Here is a 25,242-nt window from a genome sequence, read left to right on the forward strand (position 1 = left end):
AGCCCTATGCCATGGACAGGAACACTTTCCACTACACCAAGTTGCCCAAAACCCCATCCCAACCTGGCCTTGAACACTTCCAGGGACCAGGTATCCACAACTTCTGGGGGCAACCTATTCAATAAAGTTTCAAAGAGTAGTATTTCTGAAAAGAGAAGGCATAAATCAATTGGACCTTTATTTGTGTAAAGGCTACATGCTTGTTTTGGTTTAGTCCAAGGACAGGGTTAACTTTTCTCAATAGCTGTGAGGGTGCAGAGCCTGGAGCCCTGTGGCATATCTATATATACCATACACATCATCACTGGTGGGTGGAAGAAAGAGATTCTCATTTCTGAGAAGGAGGGGATTGCAGTCAGAGTAAAAGCAGGTGCACAGACAGTCCAGCTGCCATTTTTAGTTGTCTCAGGGTTGTGCTACATCAGGTCAGTGGGTGACCAATTTGCAAGCAAAAAACACCCTCTCTTGTACACTGTTGTTATTAATATTGTTGTTGTTACTGTTTATTTTCTTATTACTGCTTCCAGTAAATTTTTCTTAGCTGATAATCTCTGCCTTTTGTCTCTCTCACCGGAGGAGCCTGAGGGAGGGAGCGGGAGTGCCGTTCCTAAACTATGACAATGCTTAAGTATTTCTGCATATTTAAAAATTAATGTAATCAAAAAGATGGTGGGACATTAAAAAATGAAAACTTGAGAGACAAAATTCTACATCCTTGTATGCAGAGATACTGGGGTAAAAATCATCATTCAGGCTTCAGGTGAAGTGTGAGGCATAAGAAATTTGACTTCTCTTGTGTGATCGGGAGAATATGTTGTTGCCATTGCTCTGGGTTCTGTTTCTAATGATGACCAGACCAGATGGCTTGGTTTTGAAAAGAACTATGGACAATTAAATAGCTATGCAAGGCACTGGCAGCACCAGCTTTCAATAAGTCCTCCCCATAATTGTGTGGATGAGATGTGATGGCAGAGGAAAGCAAAAAAAGAAACCTAATATGACTCCTGTCACAGGCATCTTGGATAAAGCACTCTTGGCTGCTAGACAAATGCAGGCCTTGATCCTGCAGAAGCCAATTAGTTTTATACACAAATAGTCTCACCGTGGATTAAAGCATGCAGAAGTTTATTGGGAGATGCTCTGAGAAGGGAAAAGGGAGTGAAGCGAGCTGGAGGAATGACTAAGACATAGAGGGGAGTTAAGCACAGAGTAGCAGAAATTCAGCCACTTGGCTGACCCATCAGGTTACAGCTGGAGCACCACATCAGATAAAATAACAGGAAGAGCCAAGTGATGGCAACCACAGGGAAGATGACTGCCAGGAAGACTGAACACTGGAATGATCTTTTAATACCACTAAGCAGAGTGACAAAGCAGAAGAGGACATATAATGTGAGGAATGCAATTACTCACATCTGACTCAGGATTGAATGGGTGTTGTTACTTAGTGCTTTTTTTGTGATCTTATTTTGGTTATTTTACAAGTAACTGAGGCCAAAGGGAACATGTCATGAAGCCCTTGGGAAGGCAGACACTGAGAATGGAGACTCTGCAAATGAGTGAACACAAAGAATGTGTAAACCTACACATCTCAGGAAATAATAACTGTGTAATCCTTCAGGTGAGAGAGGAATGGTTGCCAACATGAATCAGTGGACATGCGCCACAGACTTAATCAGATGACGGAGGTGATTGTCCCACTGTGCTCTGCACTTGTATGGCTTCACCTTAAGTCCTGTGTGCAGTTTTGCGCACAATAATATAAAAACAATATAAATCTATTAGAGAGTCTCCAAAGGAGGGCCATTAGGATGGTGAAGGGCTTTGAGGGGAAGCTGTATGAGGAGCAGCTGAGATCACTTGGCTTCTTCAGCCTGGAAAGAGGAGACTGAGGGGACACCTCATAGTGTGTGAGGGGAAGCAGAGGGGCAGGTACTAATTTCTTCACTCTCATGACCAGGGACAGGACTCCAGAAAAGGTCATGAAGCTAAGTCAGAGGAGGTTTAGGTTAGATATCAGAAAAAGGTTCTTCACCCAGAGGGTGGTCAAGCTCAGGAACAGCCTCCCCAGGGAAGTAGCCACACACCAGCCTGACAGAGTTCAAGGAACGTTTAGAAAACGCTCTCAGGCACATGGCGTGATTCTTGCGGCTGTTCTGTGCAGGGCTAGGAGCTGGACTTTGATAGTCCTAGTGGGTTCCCTCCAACTCAAGATATTCTATGATTCTATGACTTTAAATCTCACTGTAATAGGCCAAGAGACCATGTAAGAGGAAATTAAGAGGAGAAGAATCCTGCCAACTTACCTGTGACAATCTTGGGGGTAGCTGAATTTTAACAGTTTCCTGAGCTCCTCAATTTGTGCCCCAGACAGTATCCAGACATATCCCTGTCTGCTCCTCTGAATACCTACTCTTTCTAACCTAATGCCTGCATAATTGAAACTCCATGAACTTGGATGCAAACTGCAATCTTGCCCGAAAAGAGAAGGCTCATCATCTTGGTTGACCCCCAAGAGGTGGATATGAGACCAGGCAACAAAACCCGTATCAACCTGGCCTGTGCTATGTTCTCTATCTGGTGGCTAGGATTGCTGGTCTCCAAGTGTACAGTTTAGCCATTAGCTCAGCACAGCAAGTCCTGGGCCAGGAATGGGTGTGTCACCTTTGAAGAGCCTCGTAAGATGTGCAGTTCTGCTAAGTGCCCACTCCTGGGACCTCTAACAGGAAATTAACTTCTCAGGCACATGCCTATGGTCCTGGGACAAAAAAAACCCCAAAACTACTTGCATGTAAAGATTTTACAAATTTGGTCATTGTGGCCAAACTTTATTACCCATTTTATGGAACTGTGACAAAAGTCTAGGAATCAAGCAGCATGGGGATCACAGAGGTTATTAAGTTTATTGTGCTGAACAGACTGTGATAAACCATTAAAGGAACATTTTCAATAAGCAAGCGATTTGAAGTACAATCATAGACAGCGACTCTACATGAAGAACAAAGCAAAAAGTCAGAAGACACTCAAGAGGAAAAGTAAACTGTAGTTCAACATCATGAAGCAACTTTTTTTCCTGCAAACACACCTCTCTTGCAGAAATGGTAGAAGAGTTACATGTCCAGTCATAGTTAGCAGTGACCAATGACAGCAAAGAACAGTCGTATAAAATTTATCTCCCACAAAAATAAACTATATATATAAAAAAATTTTATGATGTTCTCACTGACTCAATGGCCACATGCAATTTTTCAGTCTGAAAAAATGAGGTATAGTAGGCCCTAAGAGGTAGTAATGTGTTTTGATTGTACAACAATATATAGAAAATGTAAGATTCAGTTCATCAGAGTGGTAAGTCTCTCAGACATTGAAGAGTGACACACAGAAAGCAATTATATTTGTGTGTCATCCACTGAATACCGTGGTTTTAAAAAATGCAAAAAAACCCCCTCAGACCCCAAAAGGGACTTGCTAAGGCTTGACTTGATGTCCTTTGAAGTCAGCAAAATTCCTATTACTGCCTTCAAGTGACACTGGATTTGGCCTGTTAGAGTTACTGTATAGCTAGGATTATTTCACTTTCACTTGATATTATCATGTCTAGTTATAATATTCCAATCAGCTCTTTCCCAGCAATTTCCATCACTGAACCCTGTGCAGTCTTTTGTGGAGGTCCGTATTTCTTGACAGTGCCTCTTGGAAGAAGCCAGTAAGTCGTTATCACTAACTGCATTTGGCTCCATTTTAAAGCCATGCCAACAGATGCCTTCCTGAGAAACTACCCCTGGCCCAGTTATTAATACAATGGTACAAAGTACTGACTAGGAAAGAGAGAAAGAAGGGCAAAGAAACAGAAATAGAGAAAATGAAATTTGGGGGGGATGGGGAGACAGAGAGAAAAAACAACAACAGTGAGAGAGGGGAGAATAAAAAACCTCTACATAAGGAGCATTTAAAATAAATCTGGCTGAAACATATTACAAAATCACATTTGTGTAAAATACATGAAAATACTTGTCAAGTATTTTCTTACAATCTACTAATTTTTTAAAAAAAACACATATTTGTGATTGCATTATGCAAAAGCTGAGCTTGTTGCTTCCCACCTACAAAGCTTCAAGTTTCTTTGAAGGTTTTTTTTGTTCATTTTTAATTTTTTATATGAAAGTAATTTAAAATGTGTTCATTTTCCACGAGTTATTTTACAAAAATAATTTTGAATTCGGGATTAGTTGCAGTCCTAACTCTTTCAAACGTCTCAAAACTAATGCTGAAAGTAACAAGTTCATTCCATTTAAAGTCTGGAGGTAGGTCTTTGTCAATCAATTAGTCCATTTCTTTAAACAATTCATTTGAGGTACAAACCTGGACAGTAATATTTAAACTTTACAGCTAAATTTTTTCTGTCATTTAGTGTCCTTGAAGAAAATTATCCTCACAAATTTATCAGCAATTCAATACAAAAATATATTAAAGTTAACAGTACATTACACAGAAGTCTAGCAGAGAATAGAGTAAGTACGTAAAATAAAACAAACCAAAACCAAAACCAAAAAACCCACACAAAAAAAAAAAATCAAACAAACCAAGTGAAAGAAAAACAAAAAACATATAGTCATGCTGAAACACAAAAAAGACATTGCTTCCTTAACTGCAAAAAAGGTTGAAATAGAAATAAGGGGAAAATGCAGATACTCATGATTATCTGCCCAGTAAAAACTTCCTGCATTGAATGTGTATAGCAGCATGTATTTATCAGTCTGTTGAGTTATTTGTAAAAATCAGAGGTAGTATTGAATAGTGGGGTAATATTGCATCTGGTGCTAAAAGTGCTGCTTTGAATGCAAAGATGGAGAAATGTCACTGGCATGGATGTGCTCAGTGAACCATCCTATGTCAAAATACATTGCTTAAAGTAATGCATGAGCTTAGCTGAGGTACATGGTGTTTGTTCTTACATTGTGACTGATGAGTAATGAGGAAAGATTCAATTCCTTCAAGATACTGGCATGGGGCAAGTGGAATTAGTAGAAATCAAGCAAAAATCTGGATTATTTGTGTTAAGATAAATTTATGATTTCTAGGTACCTTTCTGTATGTTTTAAAACACTTTTATCAATAAAGACTTACTCATTAATGGCCTAAGAGTGGTGCCAGTTATTTCTGCTTCCACAGAAAACTCCTGGCTTTAAGAAAGCCAACTCCCTAGCTTCCTACTATCCAGATGATAAGGACTGTACATTTTGTTTACTACTGCTTGTGCTGATATGTTTGTATCTGTAACTATACATGGTATCTTTGTCATTCTTTCCTTTTGCAAAATGAAAGTACCTTTTTCATGTTGATTTATTTCTTCTGATTACCAGCTGAATGAAATAAAAGATCAGCTTTCTTTTTTTCCCCCAAAATAATAAAGTCTTTTTTTAAAAAAAATCAAGTATAAATCTACAAGAAGGTTACAAAAGAAAAAGAATAGTATCTATCCCCTATCTTTGGTGTTCTAAAACAGGGAGTTCACTAAGTAGGGAATGGGTCGCTGGAAGTGTTGCAAGGCGTAAGTGTTACACACCCAGCCTTTCCTATTTCAATGCCCATTATAATAACTATGTTGCAATTTTCTTGTTTATATGCAGTGCAGTGAATGATATAAACCTGACTTGGAGCTCCTCTTGACCCATTCACCCTTGCTTAGCAGCTCAAACAAACTATTAGTAGGTTAGGAAAAAAGGAAAAAGTAATTAAAAGTTGCATCAATAATCTGTGTCCCCTTTGTGTTACAGCAGTTTTTCACTAGACCTGGGACTGTGAAGGGATTACAAAGAAGATGATTAGTCAAATCTTTTTTAAGGTTCTGTGATTTTCCCCCTAGGCAAAAGTGGAAAGACCATGGCAATAGAAAGTAAGTGGTCAAGGCAGTGTCTTCTCTTTTTGAAAGACCCAACTGCTGATGAGGTAGAAATTGCATGGTGTGATCTCCTAGTCTTCTTCTGCAGACTCTTGTGAGGATGTTTCTTCAGTCTCTTCCTAGAATACACAAATAGGAATAATAAATACCGTGGTGACCATGCATCCTAGGCTGTCAGTTCAGTTGTCTCTCATGCACCCTGCAATTACCTCCTGAGCTAATAAAATGCTCTTTACAGCTCCTGTGACGTCTCAAGAAGCCCCCTTGGGGAGGAAGGGAAGCTTCCCTTCTGCTCTCTGATCCCCCCACCTTGCCTTGCCAAGTTTTTCTTCTACTCCAGGAGATGTCAAGAAAAAGCATTCTGTGCCATGCTTTGTCGCAGGCCTTTTATGGTCAGCAGACATGGGCAGCTAGAAAATGGAAAGCATTTTGAGCACATATCCAATCCCAAGCAGCTGCTCTGGGAAGTCTTCTCCTCCTCATTGGCCCTAGGGTTGCTTCATGTTTGCCTTTAGCAAGTCTAACCAAATGTGATGTTCTTAGTCTGCTTTTTAAACAAATATTCAGAACTTTCAGAACATGGGTGGTGAACTGGGGGCAGCTAACATTTCTCATAAAAGGGCCTGTCAATGAAAAGCTGTTTTTTATCAAACACTGAACATCATCGCCTAAGATAGCACATGAAAAAGATCTAGGAAGAAGAGGAATTCACCCCCTCAGCCACCTTTGAAGAATGACCAGGTTAAAACAGCTTATAACAGTCTTCATACTTTAATAGGTTTGATTTTCCACATGGCTTCATTTTGTCTGGGTGACCAACTGACACAATTTATAACTCTCTTCCTTTTCCAGGTCACTACAGTATACCATTCAGCAAAGCTTGCCTTTAAGCTTGCCTGCTTTATACGACCAAATTTCCATTCATTAGTGTTTGAAACACCTCAGCTGTGAAGAGCTCCTAAATGCTACCATGTGTGACACTGCTGCAGAGGAGTGGCATCAAGGAAAAACACAGTGCTTTAATCATAGGCCACTGCTTACTGCAATCCCCTTTCAAAAGGTTTAGACCTCCCCCTGCACCTCCCTGCAAGAAAAGGTTGAAAAAAAGCCGAAAATCCAGGGAATAAACATAACGATAAATGAACAGATGACAGCTTAAAAAATATAACCATAGCAGCATCAAGCTATGGAATTTCACACTGGTTTTGTTTAGTCTGCTTTGGGTTATGTGGGAAAAGTGAAAAGCATGAAGGAAATGCTCTCCCCCTCTTCCTTCATGCCCACACCCCTGCTAAAGCTTGGGCCTCAGCTATTTAGGCCAGCAAGTTTATACCTCTTGACAAGGAAACAGGCCATGACCCTGAGGTACTCTCTTGAGCACCAGGCACAAAGAAAGATGTAAGATGATCAAAGCCATTGACAGAGGAGAGAGAGCTAAATCAAGTGTCAGCTGCCCTCTGACCTTGAATTTTTAATTCTTAAATTCCAGATGACACTGATCTATCATACAGATGAACAATTTTTTCCTCACAACAACTACTGTCCATTTGTGGCTGGGTTATATTCACAACACTGCAACAAAAATGATTCTCAACTCATGAAATGATCAAGCAAATTTTGCTCTGTCTCTGGTGGCACTGGGGACACTGAGCTCACATCCCATCAAATCCCATTAATGCATAATGCATTTTTCCTGCTTATCTTCTGTACAGAACAGGACTGCTACATTTCAGTCAAGAAGAAAAATGGTATTTTCAGGCACATACTGGAGGGCTAATTTGGGCTGCATGTGGAGAGACACAGCAAAATATATTGGTTTGAGCCTTGGTAATTCAGAACTCAGAATGATTGCGGCAAACCCCAGTTTAGCTTCCAAGCTAAGTATTTCAGTCAAAAAATTACAACTGTGGGTTCTGTGCTCTTAACATCATACAGGTAGATATGTTTTGGTATTTGATGATGATCACATGCCTAATTTCTTACAGCACTGTGGTCAGCCCTGAGCCTCTGATTATTATTTCCCAGAAGACGGCAGCACACATGTGGGTGTGGAGCAGCAGCTCTCTTTGTTTTATGCTTGGCTTGTCAGGAGACTACTGAAACCTGATGAACTCATTTTCCATGAAGGTAGACTTCCGATCACAGAATAAGAAGGATGGGGGAGAGGCAAAGTATGTGAAAGGACATACTTCAAAGCTCAGTCAGGGTGGCCACAGGAGAACTCTTTTTAGTTAAAAAGATGTCCACTCTAGTGATTTTTACTATGAATCTCACAGTATTTTTTTTTTCCCTAGTAGCCCTGGCTGTAGTGGCCAAGAAAATTAATGAGATGCTCTTCCTTCATACATTTATATATGTTTCTGTAATGAAGGAAGGTTCTCTCAACTGCACATCTATATGCAGATATGTGTACTAAAAATCAATCTGACTCCCTCCAAATATGTAAATAATAAACTAATTCTTAAAAAATATTTGAGACTGACAGACTTAAAACTCATGTCAGTGTGGGAAATACCTTTTTTTCATGAAGAAAAGCTTTTTAAAGGAATCAGATTGTTCATTACTTGCAAAAGCCTAAGATAGCTCAGTTGCAGATAGCGGTTTTAAGCCAATCTATCATGTAAGTTTCTTGTCAAGACACTGATGGAGACATGATTGCTGCTCTGAAGGGCTTATAATTCAAACAAAGGGATAGTACAAATCAGACATATATGCAGGGAGGGACCCAAAGCAAGAAATATGTAGAGCTTCTGAAAGACAAAATACAGATGTATAATGCAGGAACAGACAGGGATTTTTTGCACTTGTGAAAAACTTGTTGCAAATATCAGAAGGTTGTGCAGCTGGGACCCTCAACCCAACAACCTCTGCCTCTACAGCACCCTCTCACCCCCCCCCCCACCCCCCCACTTTCCAAAAGATGGAGGGTGGGGCAGGCATTAAACTTAAATACAAACTTAATAAATTAAACTTCGTAACATTTAGAAGTTGAAAACCGGCTCTGCGCTGAGTCATTTCAGCCAGAGATTCACTGAAGTTCATTGTTTAGCACTTTCAGGACACTGGATGCCTCAGGAGAAGGATGCTTAGCAGTAGTAAGCACCCTCCAGGCACTTGCAAGTCCTCAGGACCTGCCAAGGTCGATGGCATAACCATGTGTCATAATCCCTGAGTCAAAAATTGAAGAAGGAACTGGGGCTGGAATTGAATACTTTGTAAATCCAGAGGTGCTTCCAATAAAGCTGAAGAGAAGGGAATAAATTAAGAAAGCAAGCATAGTCATTAGAAATCCAAGTCACTCAGAGTGTGATACCCATGTAGAGCATAAATTGAGCAACACCATCACAGGATGCACTCAGCGAAGAGGCAAAAGTTTTGGGTTACATAGCAGCTTTTATTGAAGTTGTTCTCACTTCTTAGGTGCATTCACTTTAGTTGTGGAGGCAGAATGGTGACATGTGTTAGTTGACCATAAATGTGCATGGACCCAGTTTTGCCTTGAATGGCTCCTTCCCAGTAAACTAGTGATAGGTTGGGCCAGCAGACTGCAAAGAGAAACCTGAGAAAGCTTCAAACCAGGTTGGATCTGGCTAACGGGGAAGCCACAGTCATGAAGAGCTCAGGGAGAACAAGACAAATACTCGAAGAACATGGTGAGTACTCACATGCATAGCTCAGGCTTTACTCCTGCTGCTAAGACAATATCCCAGGTGACTCCCCATGCATCCATGTGTACATCCCCCTACATGTATCCTCAGGGGCTGATTGGCACAGGGATGCCAATTGGCACACTGCTGCAGAGGCAGTTTTACTTGGCACGTGCTCTCCTTGGTCATCCACAGGTCCCATGTAACGGTGTGCTTATCCTGAGCTGCTACAGGACATGGTATTGTATGACAAAGGCAGCACACGGAGCCATTTTCACCCTCTGCTGCTGAAACTTCCATGTCAGGCTGGGAGTGATAGGGAGCTGGTGTCTCTCCCAAAGCATAGCTGCAAGGTGGTTTTCTCCAAAAGGAGCCTTTTCTTGAAGGGCATCACTGCCAAGGGGCTGGCAGATGTGGACACTAGCCTCGACCCTCAACTCTCACTGAGTTTGGCATCCAGCAGGAGAGAAAGGACAAATACTTTGCAATGACTTTGCATTAAGTAATTGCAAAGTATTCTGCATTTGCAAAAGATACTTTGCAGATATCTGCCCTCACAAGGGCTACTCTGCAGGGACTGGTATCACTGTTGTTAGCCTTGATTTAACACTAGTGAAGGTAACAAAAAAGGAACAGGATGCAGGACAGCAGGTTTCAGTTATAAGTGCTGTCTGCAACCAGTATGTTTATTTGGACTAGCCAATACAGAATTTTAAAATATTACAACCTTGGTGGGATCTGGTTGCCTGAAGATAGCGCCCGAAGCTGTTTTAGATGCCCTGGATATCTCATCTGGTAAAATAAGCCAGAGAGGTGCTGGTCTCCTGTGTCATGCCCTCTTTCTCTGTGTGGATGCCTGTGTTCCCCTGGGACACCCAATGAGCCCAGAACAACTGTGTCAAGATGTGTGGACCCATGAACCCTCCCTAGAACTATGAAGTTGAATCTCTGCTTTGGAAGTCTTGCTGCTGTGGAAGAACAAACTGGTGCCAGACTCTTTCCAGTGCTGCCCAGCAACAGGATGAGCATCAATGGCCATAAACTATACCACAACAAGTTTCACCTCAACCTGCGAAGAACTTCCTCACACTGAGGGTGGCAGAGTTCTGAACAGGCTGCCCAGGGAGGCCATGGGGTCTCCCTCTCTGGAGACTTTCAAACCCCACCTAGACATGTTCCTGTGTCACCTGCTCCAGGTGACCCTGCCTTGGCAGGGGGTTGGACTGGATGATCATAAGATCTCCCTTCCAACAAAAATGGTTCTATGATTCTGTGATTCATTGCTAAACCTCAGAGATGATACCATCCAGAATGGAGCTGTGCAACAAACAACTATATTTAAACATCAGCATCTTTTCAGATCAAAGTCACCCCCTGATCCCAAGAGACTCCTTTCCCATGACATCCTGTGCATGTGAAATGTACCTGCTGCCCAAGACCTCCATTTGGTGATCCACATTTGGTTGGTGCAGGTTACTTTTTCTGGAATTACAAGCAGCTAGTAGCATCCTAGTGGCCTGAAGAACAGACATACTTAGTTTGGTCTTTGTATATCTTCTGCATTCTTTTTTTGGTGGACTCCCACAAACTGATAACAATAGAACGTGATGATGAAACAATTGCTGATATTTGAGAGGAGCATTCCCACACATGCAGAAAGGTAACTGTGGCATGTTTGTAAAAATGTTTCTTCTGTTCTAATACGCTGGGCAAAACTTCAAGGTTAAATGTCTTGGCCCCATGAAACTCACTGGCAATTCAGTTTTTCCACCCTTTGCTCATGAATTTCTGATCTGCAGATTAAAAAAACTAAACCCCATTTTGTGAAATGAACTTCAGGATCACAGTAATCCTGCATATGGAGCCTCTGAATTTGCTAGAGCTTATATTTTATAATGAAGTATTAGTTATTGGCACAGATTTTGCTGGCTGCTTTCTAAGCCCAAGACGGTATGCTTGAATAAATATGTCAAAAAGAATGGCTGACAAGAGCAACTTGCAAACTGTGGACCATTGTCTACTGCTAACAGGTCTGAAATCCCCTGGCATGCAAGCTAATATTTTCAGAGGAGTCCCTGAAATATAAGGATAGAAATAGGTGGCTTCTAGAGCAGATGCCAGGGCCTGGACTGCCCAGCTGAGATAGTGCCATCCCAACTGTTCCACAGTGTCCTAGGGTACAATGTAAAAATGTGTATTCTATCACCATCTGTTAAAATGTGGGAGGGGTGGTGATCCTTATCTCTGTGGGAGATAGCCTCTGCTGATGTGCCATCTGATAAAACCAGGGGGATGATCATCGTTATCTTTTCACAACCCATCTTTCCTCCAGAAGATATCTTCTGTTAATGGGCCATTAAGTCCTATTGTGTGACTGATAAGATTACATCATCCCATTGGGAGATGCCCCAGCCAGGGGCAGGAGCCAAGCCTTTCCTACCTAGATGAAAAACTGGGGTTTGGGACGTGAAGGCAGTCCTTTCCACTGGATCCCAGAGGAAAGTCGGACCATTTCCACATCATCACTGGATCTTCGGAGGAAAACTGCACCTTCTACAGGAGCACTGCTTCAACTGAATCACATCTGCCATCCAGGAGGACTGCAGCCACCATTTATACGGACTGCTACCAACACCCTGACTGACAGGGTGTCAGGTTGTATTTCTGACTGTGTCGGTGGTTGTTTCTTTTATATTATTGCATGTATTTTATTTTTTCTCTTTTCTCCTATTAAATAGTATTACTGACTTGGAGTCTCGCACTGGTTTTACTTTCAAACCAACACACACAGCCAAAGCACCAAACTGTTTTAGAAATTTTTTCAGCACTAACGGACACTGAGAGTAGGTTTGTTCTGCATGAAGCTTAGGATGGGATCTGCTGCTTCGAGCTCTGCGCTCTCTGCAAAGCACACTAGTGAGCTCAGTGACAGGTGTCACTCAGCAGTTAGGCAAAGTTTAACTCCAGAAGCTGGATTCAGAACTCAAATTGTTGCAGGTATACTTCACACGTCGCAATGAAAGGATTTATTAGGGTGGAAGACCATGACCATATACAGAAAAGGCCATACAACCCTTTTTACTGCTGGATTAAAAATTATTTTAAGACATTATTTCAGTACAGAAACTCTGTATCTAAACACGTATAAGCCAATCAGATCACAATCAAGCAATTGCTATGCACTGCAACTGTGCACTGCATGCTAGAAGCAGAAATCCTTTAGCTTGGTGCCTAACAGGACAGTTAAAAACTCGGGCTACAGAGCAGTTCTGAGACCCACTGCCTTCTCCTACCTCTGTTTCTGCAATCATAGATTAAGTGATGGGACAGCCCAGAGAGCAGTGAGCAGGCAGGTCCCCCCAAGTTAAAAAACTTTCAGTACTTAGATGACATTAAATATAAACAAAGAAACAGAAAGATGCTGCTGATGAGGCAGTTTGGGTTTGAGATGTAGGGACTGGAAACCAATACTCTTGCTTTAAATGTGTAAGTTCCTACTGACCTAGCCTCTAACAGCCCATTCTATTATGTAAAAATGTTGGCCTTCAAAAGACCACAGATTTGGCCATAGCATGATGGCATAGCAATATTTAGATTCCAGCAAGCAGTCCTGCTGAGCTGCTGCTTAACTTCCCTAATGCCCAAGTGTTTGCTGGTGGGCATGTGCAGAGCTGCCTAATGCTCTTGGGAGCAGTCTATGGGCTATAAAGTATCCTAAAGAACAATTTGACTCAGTGATGTCCTCAAAGTTTTCACACTCAGGAAGGCAATGTGTAACAGACAGCAAAAATAAAACTTTTCAATTTTAACAAAATTGTGTACATGTATGCAATAACACTGGATTGGAAATTCACACATAGACTAGTTTTGAAATCCCTATGCTCTCTGATTTGAAACAGATATTTCAAGATGAGTTTTCTACCTTCTAGGAAGAAGACTCCCCCCTAAACTTTTGTGTATGGAAGATGCATCTTTTTTCTGTCAAAGACACTCCACTTTTATATAAATAATCTATTATTCTGTGAAAGACAGAAAAGGAGCAGTGAAAATAAAGCCAAAATCTGATGGTCTCCTGCAGGTCACCAGCCTGTGGTTTTTTAGCTGCATAGTGAGTAAGCAAATTAAGTGTGTCCTCTCCTTTTACTGCTGGAATAGCACTGCTTGACTAGCAAAAAGGTTGCTCATGGGGATTACCGGATAATACATATCCCCAGCTGTTGGAGGAAGTTGAACTAGCTGAGGCAGCCAGAGTGAAGTTGCTGGGGCTGTGCTGGGACTCAGCTGGTAGAGGTCAAAGAGAGTTAACTGTCCTTACACAAACAGAAACCACTTCTACAGGTCCACTTCCTCTGCTGAAGGAAGCATCTTGCCAGGCTGGGCCAAGTTTTGGTCCATAAGCAACAGGTTCAGATAATTGAGGGGGACCAAGACATTGCCTAGGAGGATTCCCATAGGACAGGACAGGACAGGACAGGACATTCCTCTTTAAATTAGAACAGCTTACTTAAAATATAGATTCAACTCTATTCTTCCTGTTAGATTAAGGGAGATCAAAAACATTTCTCTATCTCCTAGCTTATCTCCCACTAGGAAAACTATTTGATATAATGGAATGATAATGAGTCTCTCTGGTTACTTTGAGAGAAAGGTCTTATCTGACACAGCAGTTTTTAATCAGGAGGGCTCACACTGAGAACTTCCAGAAACAGGAATTAGGCTGACTGACATTTAGTTAACCTAAATGTACCTGCCTGAGGTTCTGCCTCTCAATTTCTCTTACAGATGATCTTGAATGAACCTCAGCTTTAGGTGCCCAAGTTGGCCATGGATTGTAAAGCAGCCCTGAAATTACCTCAGCAATGAGGTTCCTGCAAGGCAGCAAGTCTCTCAGTGCCAAAGCCTGTGTGGCTGAAGTCTTTTGAAATTGAGACTCAGCTGCCTAAGTTACGTCAGGTCAGATTTCTTAAACGCGTTTTGGCATCTGAGTACAGCAAGTGCCTTTTTGACCTAAGCAGGTCAAAACACTGAAAAAATCTGTTCCCCATGTGATTAAAAGGAGACTGAAAATCTTCAGCAAAATCTCAATACCGGTCAGAAGAATTTTGGAGGAAACACCATTTAGAGTCTGCAAAGCACAGACCTAAAAGCAAAAATGGTGCTTGAAGCAATTCCGGGTGCTATGCAACACTGACAGAGATGTATTTTGTCTTGTAGCGCTTCAACCCTACAATATGTAAACATTTCTGGTGGAAAGGAAATAAAATATTAAGAAAAAGAAGACAGCAGTGCTGTTAGAAACATATACAACTGAGCTGGACTGACCCCAACTTTGAGAAGCTGCTCTTACAAACCTCTTGTGGATGCTGTAAACTGGAGGAGTGATAAACTGCTCTGCATTCACAGCCAAAATCCAGACTGGAGCATAAGGCAAGCAGAGGCTCTAATAATAGTCTTTAATCACTAATATTTGTATCCATAACTAGATGAAAGAACAAAAGAAGGCAGATGCCAACCTTAAAAATCCTTAGACTTGCCTAGTTCACTGAAATACTGTGGGTGATTGTGTTAGCTCTGCTTTCTTGTGGCACTGGAGATGGAAAAGCCCAAAAGGATACTGGAGCCCACACAGGTAAACCTGAGTGAATCTGCCTTCCCCTTAAGCCCTTGAGGTACTTGTAACAGCACCAGTTTCTCTGCATATTTTAAGCTGAGTGGCAGAGGAAGGACTACAGCAATGATCTCCCAGAATGGGGTAGGCAAGCGCTACAGAAGCTTTGAAATGGAAGTCAAACCCACATAATTTACCTTTTGCTCCTCGCCCCCAAATTTAAAACATGAAAAGGAAAATAAAGTAAGGCCTGTTATATTTCTATTCTCCTTTTTTTTCTCCCCCTAAAAACGACCACTTGTTACAGACAGGAAGCAACTGCCAAAAGTTGTTCACCTTCAATCCTTTATCACTTCAAAAAGCATTGCAACTCTGACCATGAAGCCAGGGACAAGAGCAGTTTGGGAAGAGCTATCTATCTACAACAATAAATAATAAAATAAAGCGTCTTCCCTTTTGAATCCCAGCTGAGAGATTTTGCCAAGTGATCAAACTTGTCTGAAACTCGGAGCAGCAGCTTTGAAGTAATGAGAAAGAGATTGAAAACTTGCAGCCAAGAGCCGCACACACCTCATTAGGGTCCAGCCATGCGGGAAGGCCAAGCAGCAGCCGCCGGGCCCAGCCCCACGTACCCGCTGGAAAGGGGCTGTGCGAAGGGGAGATAAAAGCGCCTTTCACAGTGGAAGTGCACTGGTGACATTTTTACGAGCGCCAGCCCGGAGGCTGAGCGGCCCTTGCCACGATGCCTCAGCAGGGCAGGGCACGTGGGCTCTGCCGCCGCCATCCTTGCTCTCTGTGGGCTCTCCTGGTTTTTCTCATCCCTTGTGTTTTTGTTTCTGAAGGAGTGAGTTTAATATACAGGGCTCTGCCTTGCCCTGGACATCCTCAGAAAATCCCTGCAAAATGAGAAACATATTTCTTAAAGATAGTGAGCCAGGCTCCCTGAGCTGGTTAAGTACAGCTCACATGAGACTTTCTAGTATAATTCAGAAAATTATTTTTAACAAAAAAAGAGAAAAAAAACCCCAACCAAATCAAAACAAAAACAATAAAGCTTAACAGACTTGAAAAATGTCTTTTAAAATGTCTGAAGATTTTGACCATGGATTTTGCCACACAGACACTGGCAAGGCTGTGTGCTTCCAGCAATGCAGAGTATTTAACTTAGAGAACTGAAGTTCTGGGTTTAATTTTCAGTTTCAGACTAAACAGCAGGTCTGCAGTGAAAGGCAGGCGACAGCTCCTGAGCACAATGGGGCAATGGAAATGCTCTCGCAAACTTTACTGATTATGTAACCATGGAGCACCTCTTTGTGCAGACGAAAAAGCAAAGTCAGAGAGCTTCATGTTGGTTTTAATAAACTGCCCCATCCCTTCCGTTTTTTACTGCAAGAATTCAACTGCTATTTTATTATGTAATGCTGCAGGCTAAAAATAGATCCGTAATTTAAGCCACCTTGCCAATAAATCTACAAATACCAGGTAATCCAAAAAGGGTAGTTATGGTTTAATGACATACTCTTCTTGTCATCTTAGTATGTTCAACTCCTAAAGGATTTAAAGGTTTTTTCAGCTTCTTGAATATCTCACACAATCTGGTGGAAAGTGTGAGAAAGTTTGGTCCTCCTCAGCATAGAGCAACAACCTAACATTTCAGGATCCATCTATGCAGGGATCCACAGGACAAAGCCTTTTATTTCTCAAAGCAAGATAACCTGATTCAAAGTGAGAGAGGGTCTCCAATTTAACAGATAATGATGATTTCCTTTTGATTATAGAATCTTTTATGGCAATTTATTTTCCAATTGAACAGATATACATCCTACAATCAAATCAGAGAAGGTATCCTGGTGGAAATGTGTGTTCAAAACTTGTTTATTTTACAACTAAGCCGGATTTACTGCAATTTATAGCTCAATGTAAATCTATTATACTCTTTATAAACATAAAAAAAACCCTAATATAAATTACAGTCAATGCCTCCCTATATAACACAGTTCTCAGGAGACTATTGAAGCAATGTATGAGCTCCTTAATTTACCGTCTTTGCTGTTCTGATTTCAGTTTCCAGAATTTGCTTCAAAATAAGCCTGAGAATCAGGGAAGGGGAGGGGATGGAAGCCATTCACTACCCTGAATTTGATATCTCTGGGGTCCTAGAGCTCACATGTTCCTTCCTTCCAGACTCAAGTTTGGTTTCAATGGAGCTCTCATTTTTCTTCCCACTAATCCTGCCGTGAGATCAACCATTGGTAAATCTGTGAGAAATTAAATACCAGGATGTGGGAAATCTGAGATTTGAATTCAAGCAAAAAGTGGGTGATTCATTTTTTTATTTCTCTCCTTCTCTTTTCCCATGGATGTTGTGTGGCTAATAACTCTTCAAACCTGAGATCAGAAATCAGCCCTGAATAATGTGACTACATTGGTAGAACAGAGGCAAAGCAAGAACTACACTAGCAATATTATATCCCTCTCTAATAAAAGCATTAGTAATTTCTAAAAAGAGATTTCAGCCAATGTTTTCTGAAAGCATTCTGGAATTTCAAGAAATGCTTTACAGTGGGATCAGCAGCAGAACTTCATCATAGTGATGCTCACCATCTGCTGGAGCAGACTTCATAAAAAATTTAACATTTCTTGCATTGGGATCCCAATGAAAAAGTATCCATGAGACAGTTTGCTATTATAATGTGAGTGCTACAATGCACAGCAGTCGGGCAGTGGTTTTTAAGAGCTTTTTCCTTCCCCAGTGTGAGAAAAGCACATTTATTTAGTTAAGTCCTGTAAGGATGAACTCAAGATATTTACAAACACTAGGCTGTGTAAAGATTTAGATTCTTCATGCACTGTTTGGCAAAGTGTTGATGTCTGAAAACCACCTATGTACTTCTGTAATCTTCAATATGAAGTGCCACATAATTCTCACTGCATGGTCTACCATGAGTTTGTGATATTCCTATACTTCTTATTGCCTACTGTCCCAGCAGCCCCATGCCTACAATATCCATTGAGCAATCAATCAATGACCACGAGCTCTGAATGGCCCCCCAAACTGCACCCTGCCTGTCACGGACAGAGTTTGTCATCTGGGTTGCTTCACTCCATCTCAGCACTAAGGAACAGTCCAGTGAGAGCATCAATGGAAGTGATATAGAATAGAAGCTCAACCAGGAAAAATGGTTTTAAAGTGTCTATCACAATTGTTTCACACTGATTATGAATCCTTCACCTGAGTTGTCTTCTCTGAACTGCAAGGGAGGAGGCAAGGTCATAGGCTCAGCCTGTCCATCCTAGCTTTAATGTTTGGCACAGGTGTCACAAGCTGAGGGACTGCCCAGGGAGGCCAGATGTCACCCTGAGGTAGCATGGCAGCACTGATTTCAAGGAACTAAATTCACAAAATATTACAAGTGACCCACAGAGTACAGTCAGAGTAGCTGAAAAATTCTTCTGTTTGGTAGCTGAAATTATTCTTCTGTTCTAAGACTGTTATTTTGGATGACAAGTGGACCTTAAAAAATTTCCCAGATGTCAGGGAAAACTCAGAAAAAAATAATATATTGTCTTCTTATTACTTCTTTCTTTAACATGTTTAAATATGTTAATAAGGGCTGAGTATACTGCTCTTTTTCCTAGCCAAACTTCATTAGTGCTGATAGGTGAAGACTGTAACTATCTGAACAAATTATTTAACAGACAAAAACTGTATTTTTATTGATCTAAACTTTGATTTTATTTGCTCTTACCTTATTACACATCCATCACAGTATACTTAATCTTTAAAATAAAATTTGCAATTTGTCCTTAATTGGAACAGCAAAGATAGAGCAATTTCCAAGAACGGTTACATAGGTTTGTTTCCCATGTTTTTCAGAGAAAAAAATGAGCAAGTATATAACCCTGCAATATCTGGTAATAATACTTAAGCCAGGGAAAAATCATCTTTCAGTGGCTTCAGCTGGATGTGGAGGAGCAACAACAAGGCTGATTGTTGAAAATGCAGAGCCTTCTATGAGAAGCTCAGGAACCTCCTCACTTTCCTCCTGTGCACCGTTCTGCACCTCATCTTTGCTAATTAGCATTTTGATTATTTTTATTACTATAAATCCACAGAGTGATCATGATGGTAGTTTCAGCTTTCTCAGTATCACTCAGGAAATATCTTAAAATAATCCTTATTTTCAGAGAGTAGTCATGTGCTGCTGAGAATCTTGTATGTCTTGCATGTCTTGTATGAAGATACCCAAGTGTTAGCAACACTGATTCTTGAAACTTTTGAAAATCTCAGCCAAAATATGTATCATGTGCATGCAAAAGTAGCACTGTTTAATTTACTCTTTATTGGCATTTTTTAAACATTGCCCAGCCATGTTCCTCAATGGTGTTTCCCAAGTACACACCACAACCCCTTCTCTTCTGGCTACTATTAGTGAGATCTCAGTTCGTGTCTAATCAGAGCCAAGTTCTGAACTGTATGGAGTACCCCCCTAAATACCCTTTGTGGCCACAGCCATGGGGTCAAACACAAAACCACCCTGCCCACAGACGTTGCCTGCCCACCTCGGGCTCCTTCCACAAGCAAGAACTGGGGAGGGAAGAGGTAGGGAGAGGTTGAAGAGGAGCGTTGCTGGCTTAGGGAAATATTTCAGCTCACCCCTTCATCCTCTAGTCTTCTAGACTGCAACACCTACCCCCTGTGCTATGCAAGGAGTGGCTTAACAGCTGTAGTCCCTGAAGTTTTACATCCCTACTTTTAGGGTCAGGTCTTGCCCAGCGCACTGGAAAAGAGCAGAGACCTGAAAGCATGTCTGTGTTGAATGGGCAAATGCGTGACTGGTGCTGCATTTAGAAAGCTGCCTCCTGCCCTAGAGTTTGCCTCAGGGAAATAACTGTGTGTTTGAGCAGTAAGAATCCATTATTGCGCTTTCCCAGAGATGAAGACTCCTCCTACATTGAACTAAGTCACAGCACTCCTGCTCTTTGATTGACTCATACACTGGCTGACAAGGACATGACATCTTCAAGTGGTACATTGCAGCAGGCAGGACTGAATCCCCTAGATAGTCTTTCACAAGCCATGAAGAGAATAAATCTTGCTAAATCTGATTCCTTTTTTGTCACATCAGATTGTAAGTGTGTGGACTTTGATAACTTCCTTATGCAAGAAGGGAGCATCAGCACCTCAGGTTTAGTGGAAGGGCAGTGAAAACACAATGAGACTTGCCTAAAATGGAACTTACATAGCACAGGGTTGAGAAATAATGGTTTCAAAGAGAGCTGTGCTGTCCTGGCACAGTGCTGACTGGGGCATCTCTGTTCCTTAGGCAGTGCATGGGGCACAGTGACAGGCACCCCAGTCTGCCTTGTAGACCACTGGTGCATTAAGTGGGGGATGTATAGCTCAGTCAGCATTTACTGACAGAATTACACATCTGAATTTGACAGATCTGTGGGCACAATTATATAAAATCATATTTCTCCTGTTTGATCACTCAGGCTCTTCAACCTTCAAGTCCTGAGCTGCACTGTGTCTCAGGTTTAGGTAGCAGCACTAGGAACACTTCTCTCCTGGAGAGCTTGCTAGGACAGGAAATGGGGCTGCTGCTGAGGTATTTGCGATTTCTGACACTTTAAAAGTGACAGAATACTTGAATATACTCCTGTCTTGAAGGGTTTTTTTAATCCCTTTTCTTCTCTTTCTTCTGGCCATATAATATCTCAATTTGTTAAATTTATTTACAGCCAATTTCTGGAAGCAGCTGTCTCACAAATGTTCCTCTATCATAGCTATGTAGTAAATGACAATCATAAATATTTAAAACCTTGGGTACCTCAGTCTTACACTGATCTGGGTATTCAGGCATAGCATCATTGAATTCCATTATTCAGAGTCTATTCAGAAGTTTTGTCATGTAAGTAAGAAAATATTTTCTGTCAGAAATAGCTGACCTCCCCTTCTAGTCATCATTCTTTAGCCCAGGTTAGTGCTTCATCTGTTCATTGAAGTGGCAATTGCAACTTCTATATTTTCTTCCAGACTTTTTCTTATTTTATTTCAAAAAACAACTCTTTTTTCTTTTTTCAAAAATTCATCAGACAATTTACTCAGCATCTCCCTGTCACGATAAACCCATTATAAAACAAAATGAAAGACTGAACATGTTTTCTTTTGGAAACCACACCAGTTGCTACCATTTTGCCTTGAGAAGAGAAAGAAGGTAAGAATGTGAAGCCAAGTACCCTCCATGAAATTCCATGCATCCATGAAGAAAGCTAGAGACTTTCCTTATTTCCCATGAGCCACAACATATGCTTGCTCAGCATGTGGTCACGTGGTACCAAGAGCCTACATTAGAGGCTATTCTGGACACTTATCCCGTGCTAAAGTACAAAATTCCTGGTGTTATTGGAACAGAAAGTTTTACCTCTCCAGAATCTGAGTTTTCGGGAGTTCCCCTGGGAACTTTCTGACTCTCCATATAAATAAGCACAAAAAAAGTCCATGAGACACAACATAACTTCCTGAATGCAGTGGAAAGAGCAATGAAATCTCAGGTCATTAGGTAAGCTTCCAGGGCAATGATTATTCAGTATTTTTCTACAGTTAAGGTTCAGCTGAATAAGACTGCAGAATTCCTGGGTGTAAGGGTCAGTCTGAAGTTTCCCTTGTTTTGCCTCACAACTGTCGCAAGACTCCAAGGACCCCCACCCAGATTGACTCTGGACAATGGTTTTCTGGCCTGACCAAGGTGGATGCTTGCCAAGGGACTGTTTGCAGGTGCTTGCTGTGCTTCACGGTACACTGCTCTCAAGCAGGCACTAGCTAGAGCAGCAGGTTCTGTATACCTGTTTGTTGGAGCAAGCCTCACAATAGTCCATAAATCCCCCCACCTCTTGGCCAGAAGCCACTTGCTTTGGAAAAGGACTATAAAAGAGCAACCCTCTGGAGAAGACCCTTGAGATCTCCCCATGGATGAAGATTTGTCTATCGGCTGGCCCGTGAGGACGTCTGTTGGTAGCTATTTCTCCATCCCCCTCTTTCTCTTTCTCTCTTTCTCTCTATTCCGTTTCCTATATCTCTCCCCTCTATCACAACTGAGTTGTTGGCATTAATAAAAATGCATTGCTGTTGTTGAATAAACTGATTTTGTCCCCTGCTATTTGCCTGTTGGCACCTCTGAGATCAAACAAACCATCACGACCTCCGCTCTGTATTAACAGTGGATTGTGACACTGGGTTTGCAGGACACAGGATGGCCTTGGACAATGGCACTCACTCTCTCGATGTGTATGTGCACCTGCTTGGATTTGCCATCTTGTCTGTGTGTCCTGGGGTACAATGCAAAAATGTGTATTCTATCACCATCTGTTGAAATGTGGGAGAGGTGGTGATCCTTATCTCTGTGGGAGATATCCTCTGCTGATGTGCCATCTGATAAAATCAGGGGGATGATCATCGTTATCTTTTCACAACCCATCCTTCCTCCAGAAGATATCTTCTGTTAATGGGCCATTAAGTCCTATTGTGTGACTGATAAGATTACATCATCCCATTGGGAGATGCTCCAGCCAGGGGGAGCAGACACACCTTTCCTAGATAAAAAACTGGGGTTTGGAACGGGAAGGCAGCCCTTTCCATTGGATCCCAGAGGAAAGTTGGACCTTTTCCACATCATCGGTGGACCTTCGGAGGAAAACCGCACTTTCTACAGGAGCACTGCTTCAACTGAATCACATCTGTCATCCAGGAGGACTGCAGCCACCATTTATATGGACTGCTACCAACACCCTGACTAACAGGGTGTCAGGTTGTATTCTGACTCTGCCAATGGTTTTTCTTTTGTATTATTGCATGTATTTTATTTTTTTTCTCTTTCCTCCTATTAAATTGTATTACTGACTTGGAGTCTCTCACTGGTTTTGCTTTCAAACCAATACACGGTGACACTGGAAGTTTCTTCTCAACCTGCAAAAGTGGATTTCTGAAGTATTCTTACCATATTTCTGTCTGCGATTTCCCAGAAGGGAAAAGCATGAATTCACATATACATAGAATGCCTGAAGCTTGTGGAAGAGCAGATTTTATTGTGTGGCACAGAGAGGTGATGAAGTATGTGCATCCTAGGCGTGCTGGCTGGGGTGTGCCAGCATGTCAGCCCTGCCACACAACCACCCAGGCTCAGCTCTATTCACAGTCTGAAGCTTTGTGCCTGCACATGAATGCATGAGCCACAGGTGTAGCTCCTGGGCTGCAGAGCTGTGTGATGCTTTGTAGGTGTAGAAGAAGAGATTACAGGCCACCTTGCCCCTGATAAGTCATAGTTACAATAATTACCAAAGAAGAGGAACAGCCTTGCCCTTAATGGGTCTAATGTGACTAATAAAGATAAGTGTGATAAAAAGGGGTGAGTTGGCTGGTAGGGGGATCTTGGAGGAAGAGAGCCTGGAGAAAGAGGACCTTGAGGTAGAGGAGCCCTGAGGAAGGAGGAATGATCCAGAGAGACACAAAGAAGAATGAAACAAGGAAGAGAGTTGCTGCAGTAAAAGATCTGCTATGAGGTCAGTCTGGGTCTGATGGAGTTAGAGCCTGCTGTTGGAGCCTGCAGTCATAGCTCAGCTGGGTGAAAGCTGTGTTCAGTCTGCAAACCAATACTTGCAGTCGTAGTCTAGCAGGAAATAGTCAGCAGTCAGAGTCTGCAGCTGAAACCTACAGTAGGAGTTTGCTGTAGTCAGAGTCAGGATGGCAAAGTTGTAAAGAGTAAACCAGGACCCTTTTCATGTTGTTGAGAGTCTGTGTCTTGGCTCATTTCTACCCCTAATAAGAGGTCTGCTGCAACAATGCTTCTAGCATTTACTGTGTCTTACACTGAGTAGATATATGCAATATATGCAACTTGATGTGTATATATATATATATATAGATAGATAGATAGATAGATAGATAGATAGATAAAGCCTTATTAAATAACACTTTTCTTTTTACTGTTTATTCTTGTTGGATTTGATTTTTTTGCACATTGTTTTAAAAACATCTACTACATTTAGCATTAGGTAGAGAAGTACGTTTTACTTGTTCTTTTGGTGTATCTTTTCTGTACACTTTCTTGAGTACACTGTTCTATGTATACTTCATTTGTCCTCTTCCAACTGGTACACTTTTATTCTGATCTACCCACTGTCATTCTGACTGGTATGCTGTCTTTCACATACAAAGGATTTAAAAGGATTGAGATTTTTAAGAGAGATAATAAAATTTTCAAAGGGCTGTTCTATGTTCATTATATGTCTTCTCTGCAGAAATTAAAAAAAATAAAACATGTCCTGTTTCCAGAAAATTTTGATTGCCTTCATTGTGTTTTCCTAAAAACATCTATTTCCTTCATATTGCTTAAGAGTGTAACTACCCTATATGGCTGAGTCAACAGCTGCTACAAATTGCTTAAAAATGAGGAAATGAAGAAATTTCTGTTTGGACTGTATATTTGCACACCTCGGTAAAAAATACTACTATGTCATGACTGTAAGATCCAGCTGTACATTCTTTAGAGACAGATCAGATTTCATAGAGTCTTGTTTTGAGTTTTAGGCAAATATCTACATGAAAGCGCAAAACTTGCCAATGTCATGGAGTTATGCTGGCTCTTTTCTTCATTTCCCCAAGGAAGTGTGACAGTATGCATCAGTGATCATCACAAAGACGTGAATAGACCGCCATATTCAAAGATTTGTATTAATGTTATGGCTATGTAGATTTCTAGTGGGTTTTACTGCTGCTATTTACTGTCTGTGTGATGGTAAATCCTCAGACCTTTGGCAAAGTTCAAAGATATTGCAAAAGTTTACAAAAACATCTGTATGGCCCTAAACTGGACAACTGATATCGATAAAGAGATTTGGAGCATGGCAGAGCCCTGCATCATGCTTAAAATCTGGGAAAGGTTATAGGAACAGAGCTGTTACTTAGAAAATGAGAATTTTATCTGGTCCTACTGCTTCTGTACTTTTAAAAGTGACACAAACACAAGAGACATACTTGCTAGCAGCAAGAACAAGAGTAAGAGTGACGTAAACTAACACTCATA

General features: G+C 41.4%; 1 protein-coding gene across 1 annotated transcript in view; it reads right to left on the minus strand.

Annotated features, from left to right (window-relative positions):
* Positions 1-2,884: 2,884 nt before the first annotated feature.
* The window catches only part of HMGA2 (high mobility group AT-hook 2), a 116,086-nt gene continuing 93,728 nt past the window's right edge, over positions 2,885-25,242 (minus strand). Inside the window, exon 5 of the mRNA XM_014888570.2 lies at positions 2,885-6,021. Coding sequence (XP_014744056.1) covers positions 5,974-6,021 — 48 coding nt within the window. The 3' untranslated portion in view covers positions 2,885-5,973. The remainder of the gene's footprint in view (positions 6,022-25,242) is intronic.

Source organism: Sturnus vulgaris, chromosome 5, assembly GCF_052056855.1.
Source record: "Sturnus vulgaris isolate bStuVul1 chromosome 5, bStuVul1.hap1, whole genome shotgun sequence".
In the NCBI taxonomy this organism is placed as follows: Eukaryota; Metazoa; Chordata; class Aves; order Passeriformes; family Sturnidae; genus Sturnus; species Sturnus vulgaris.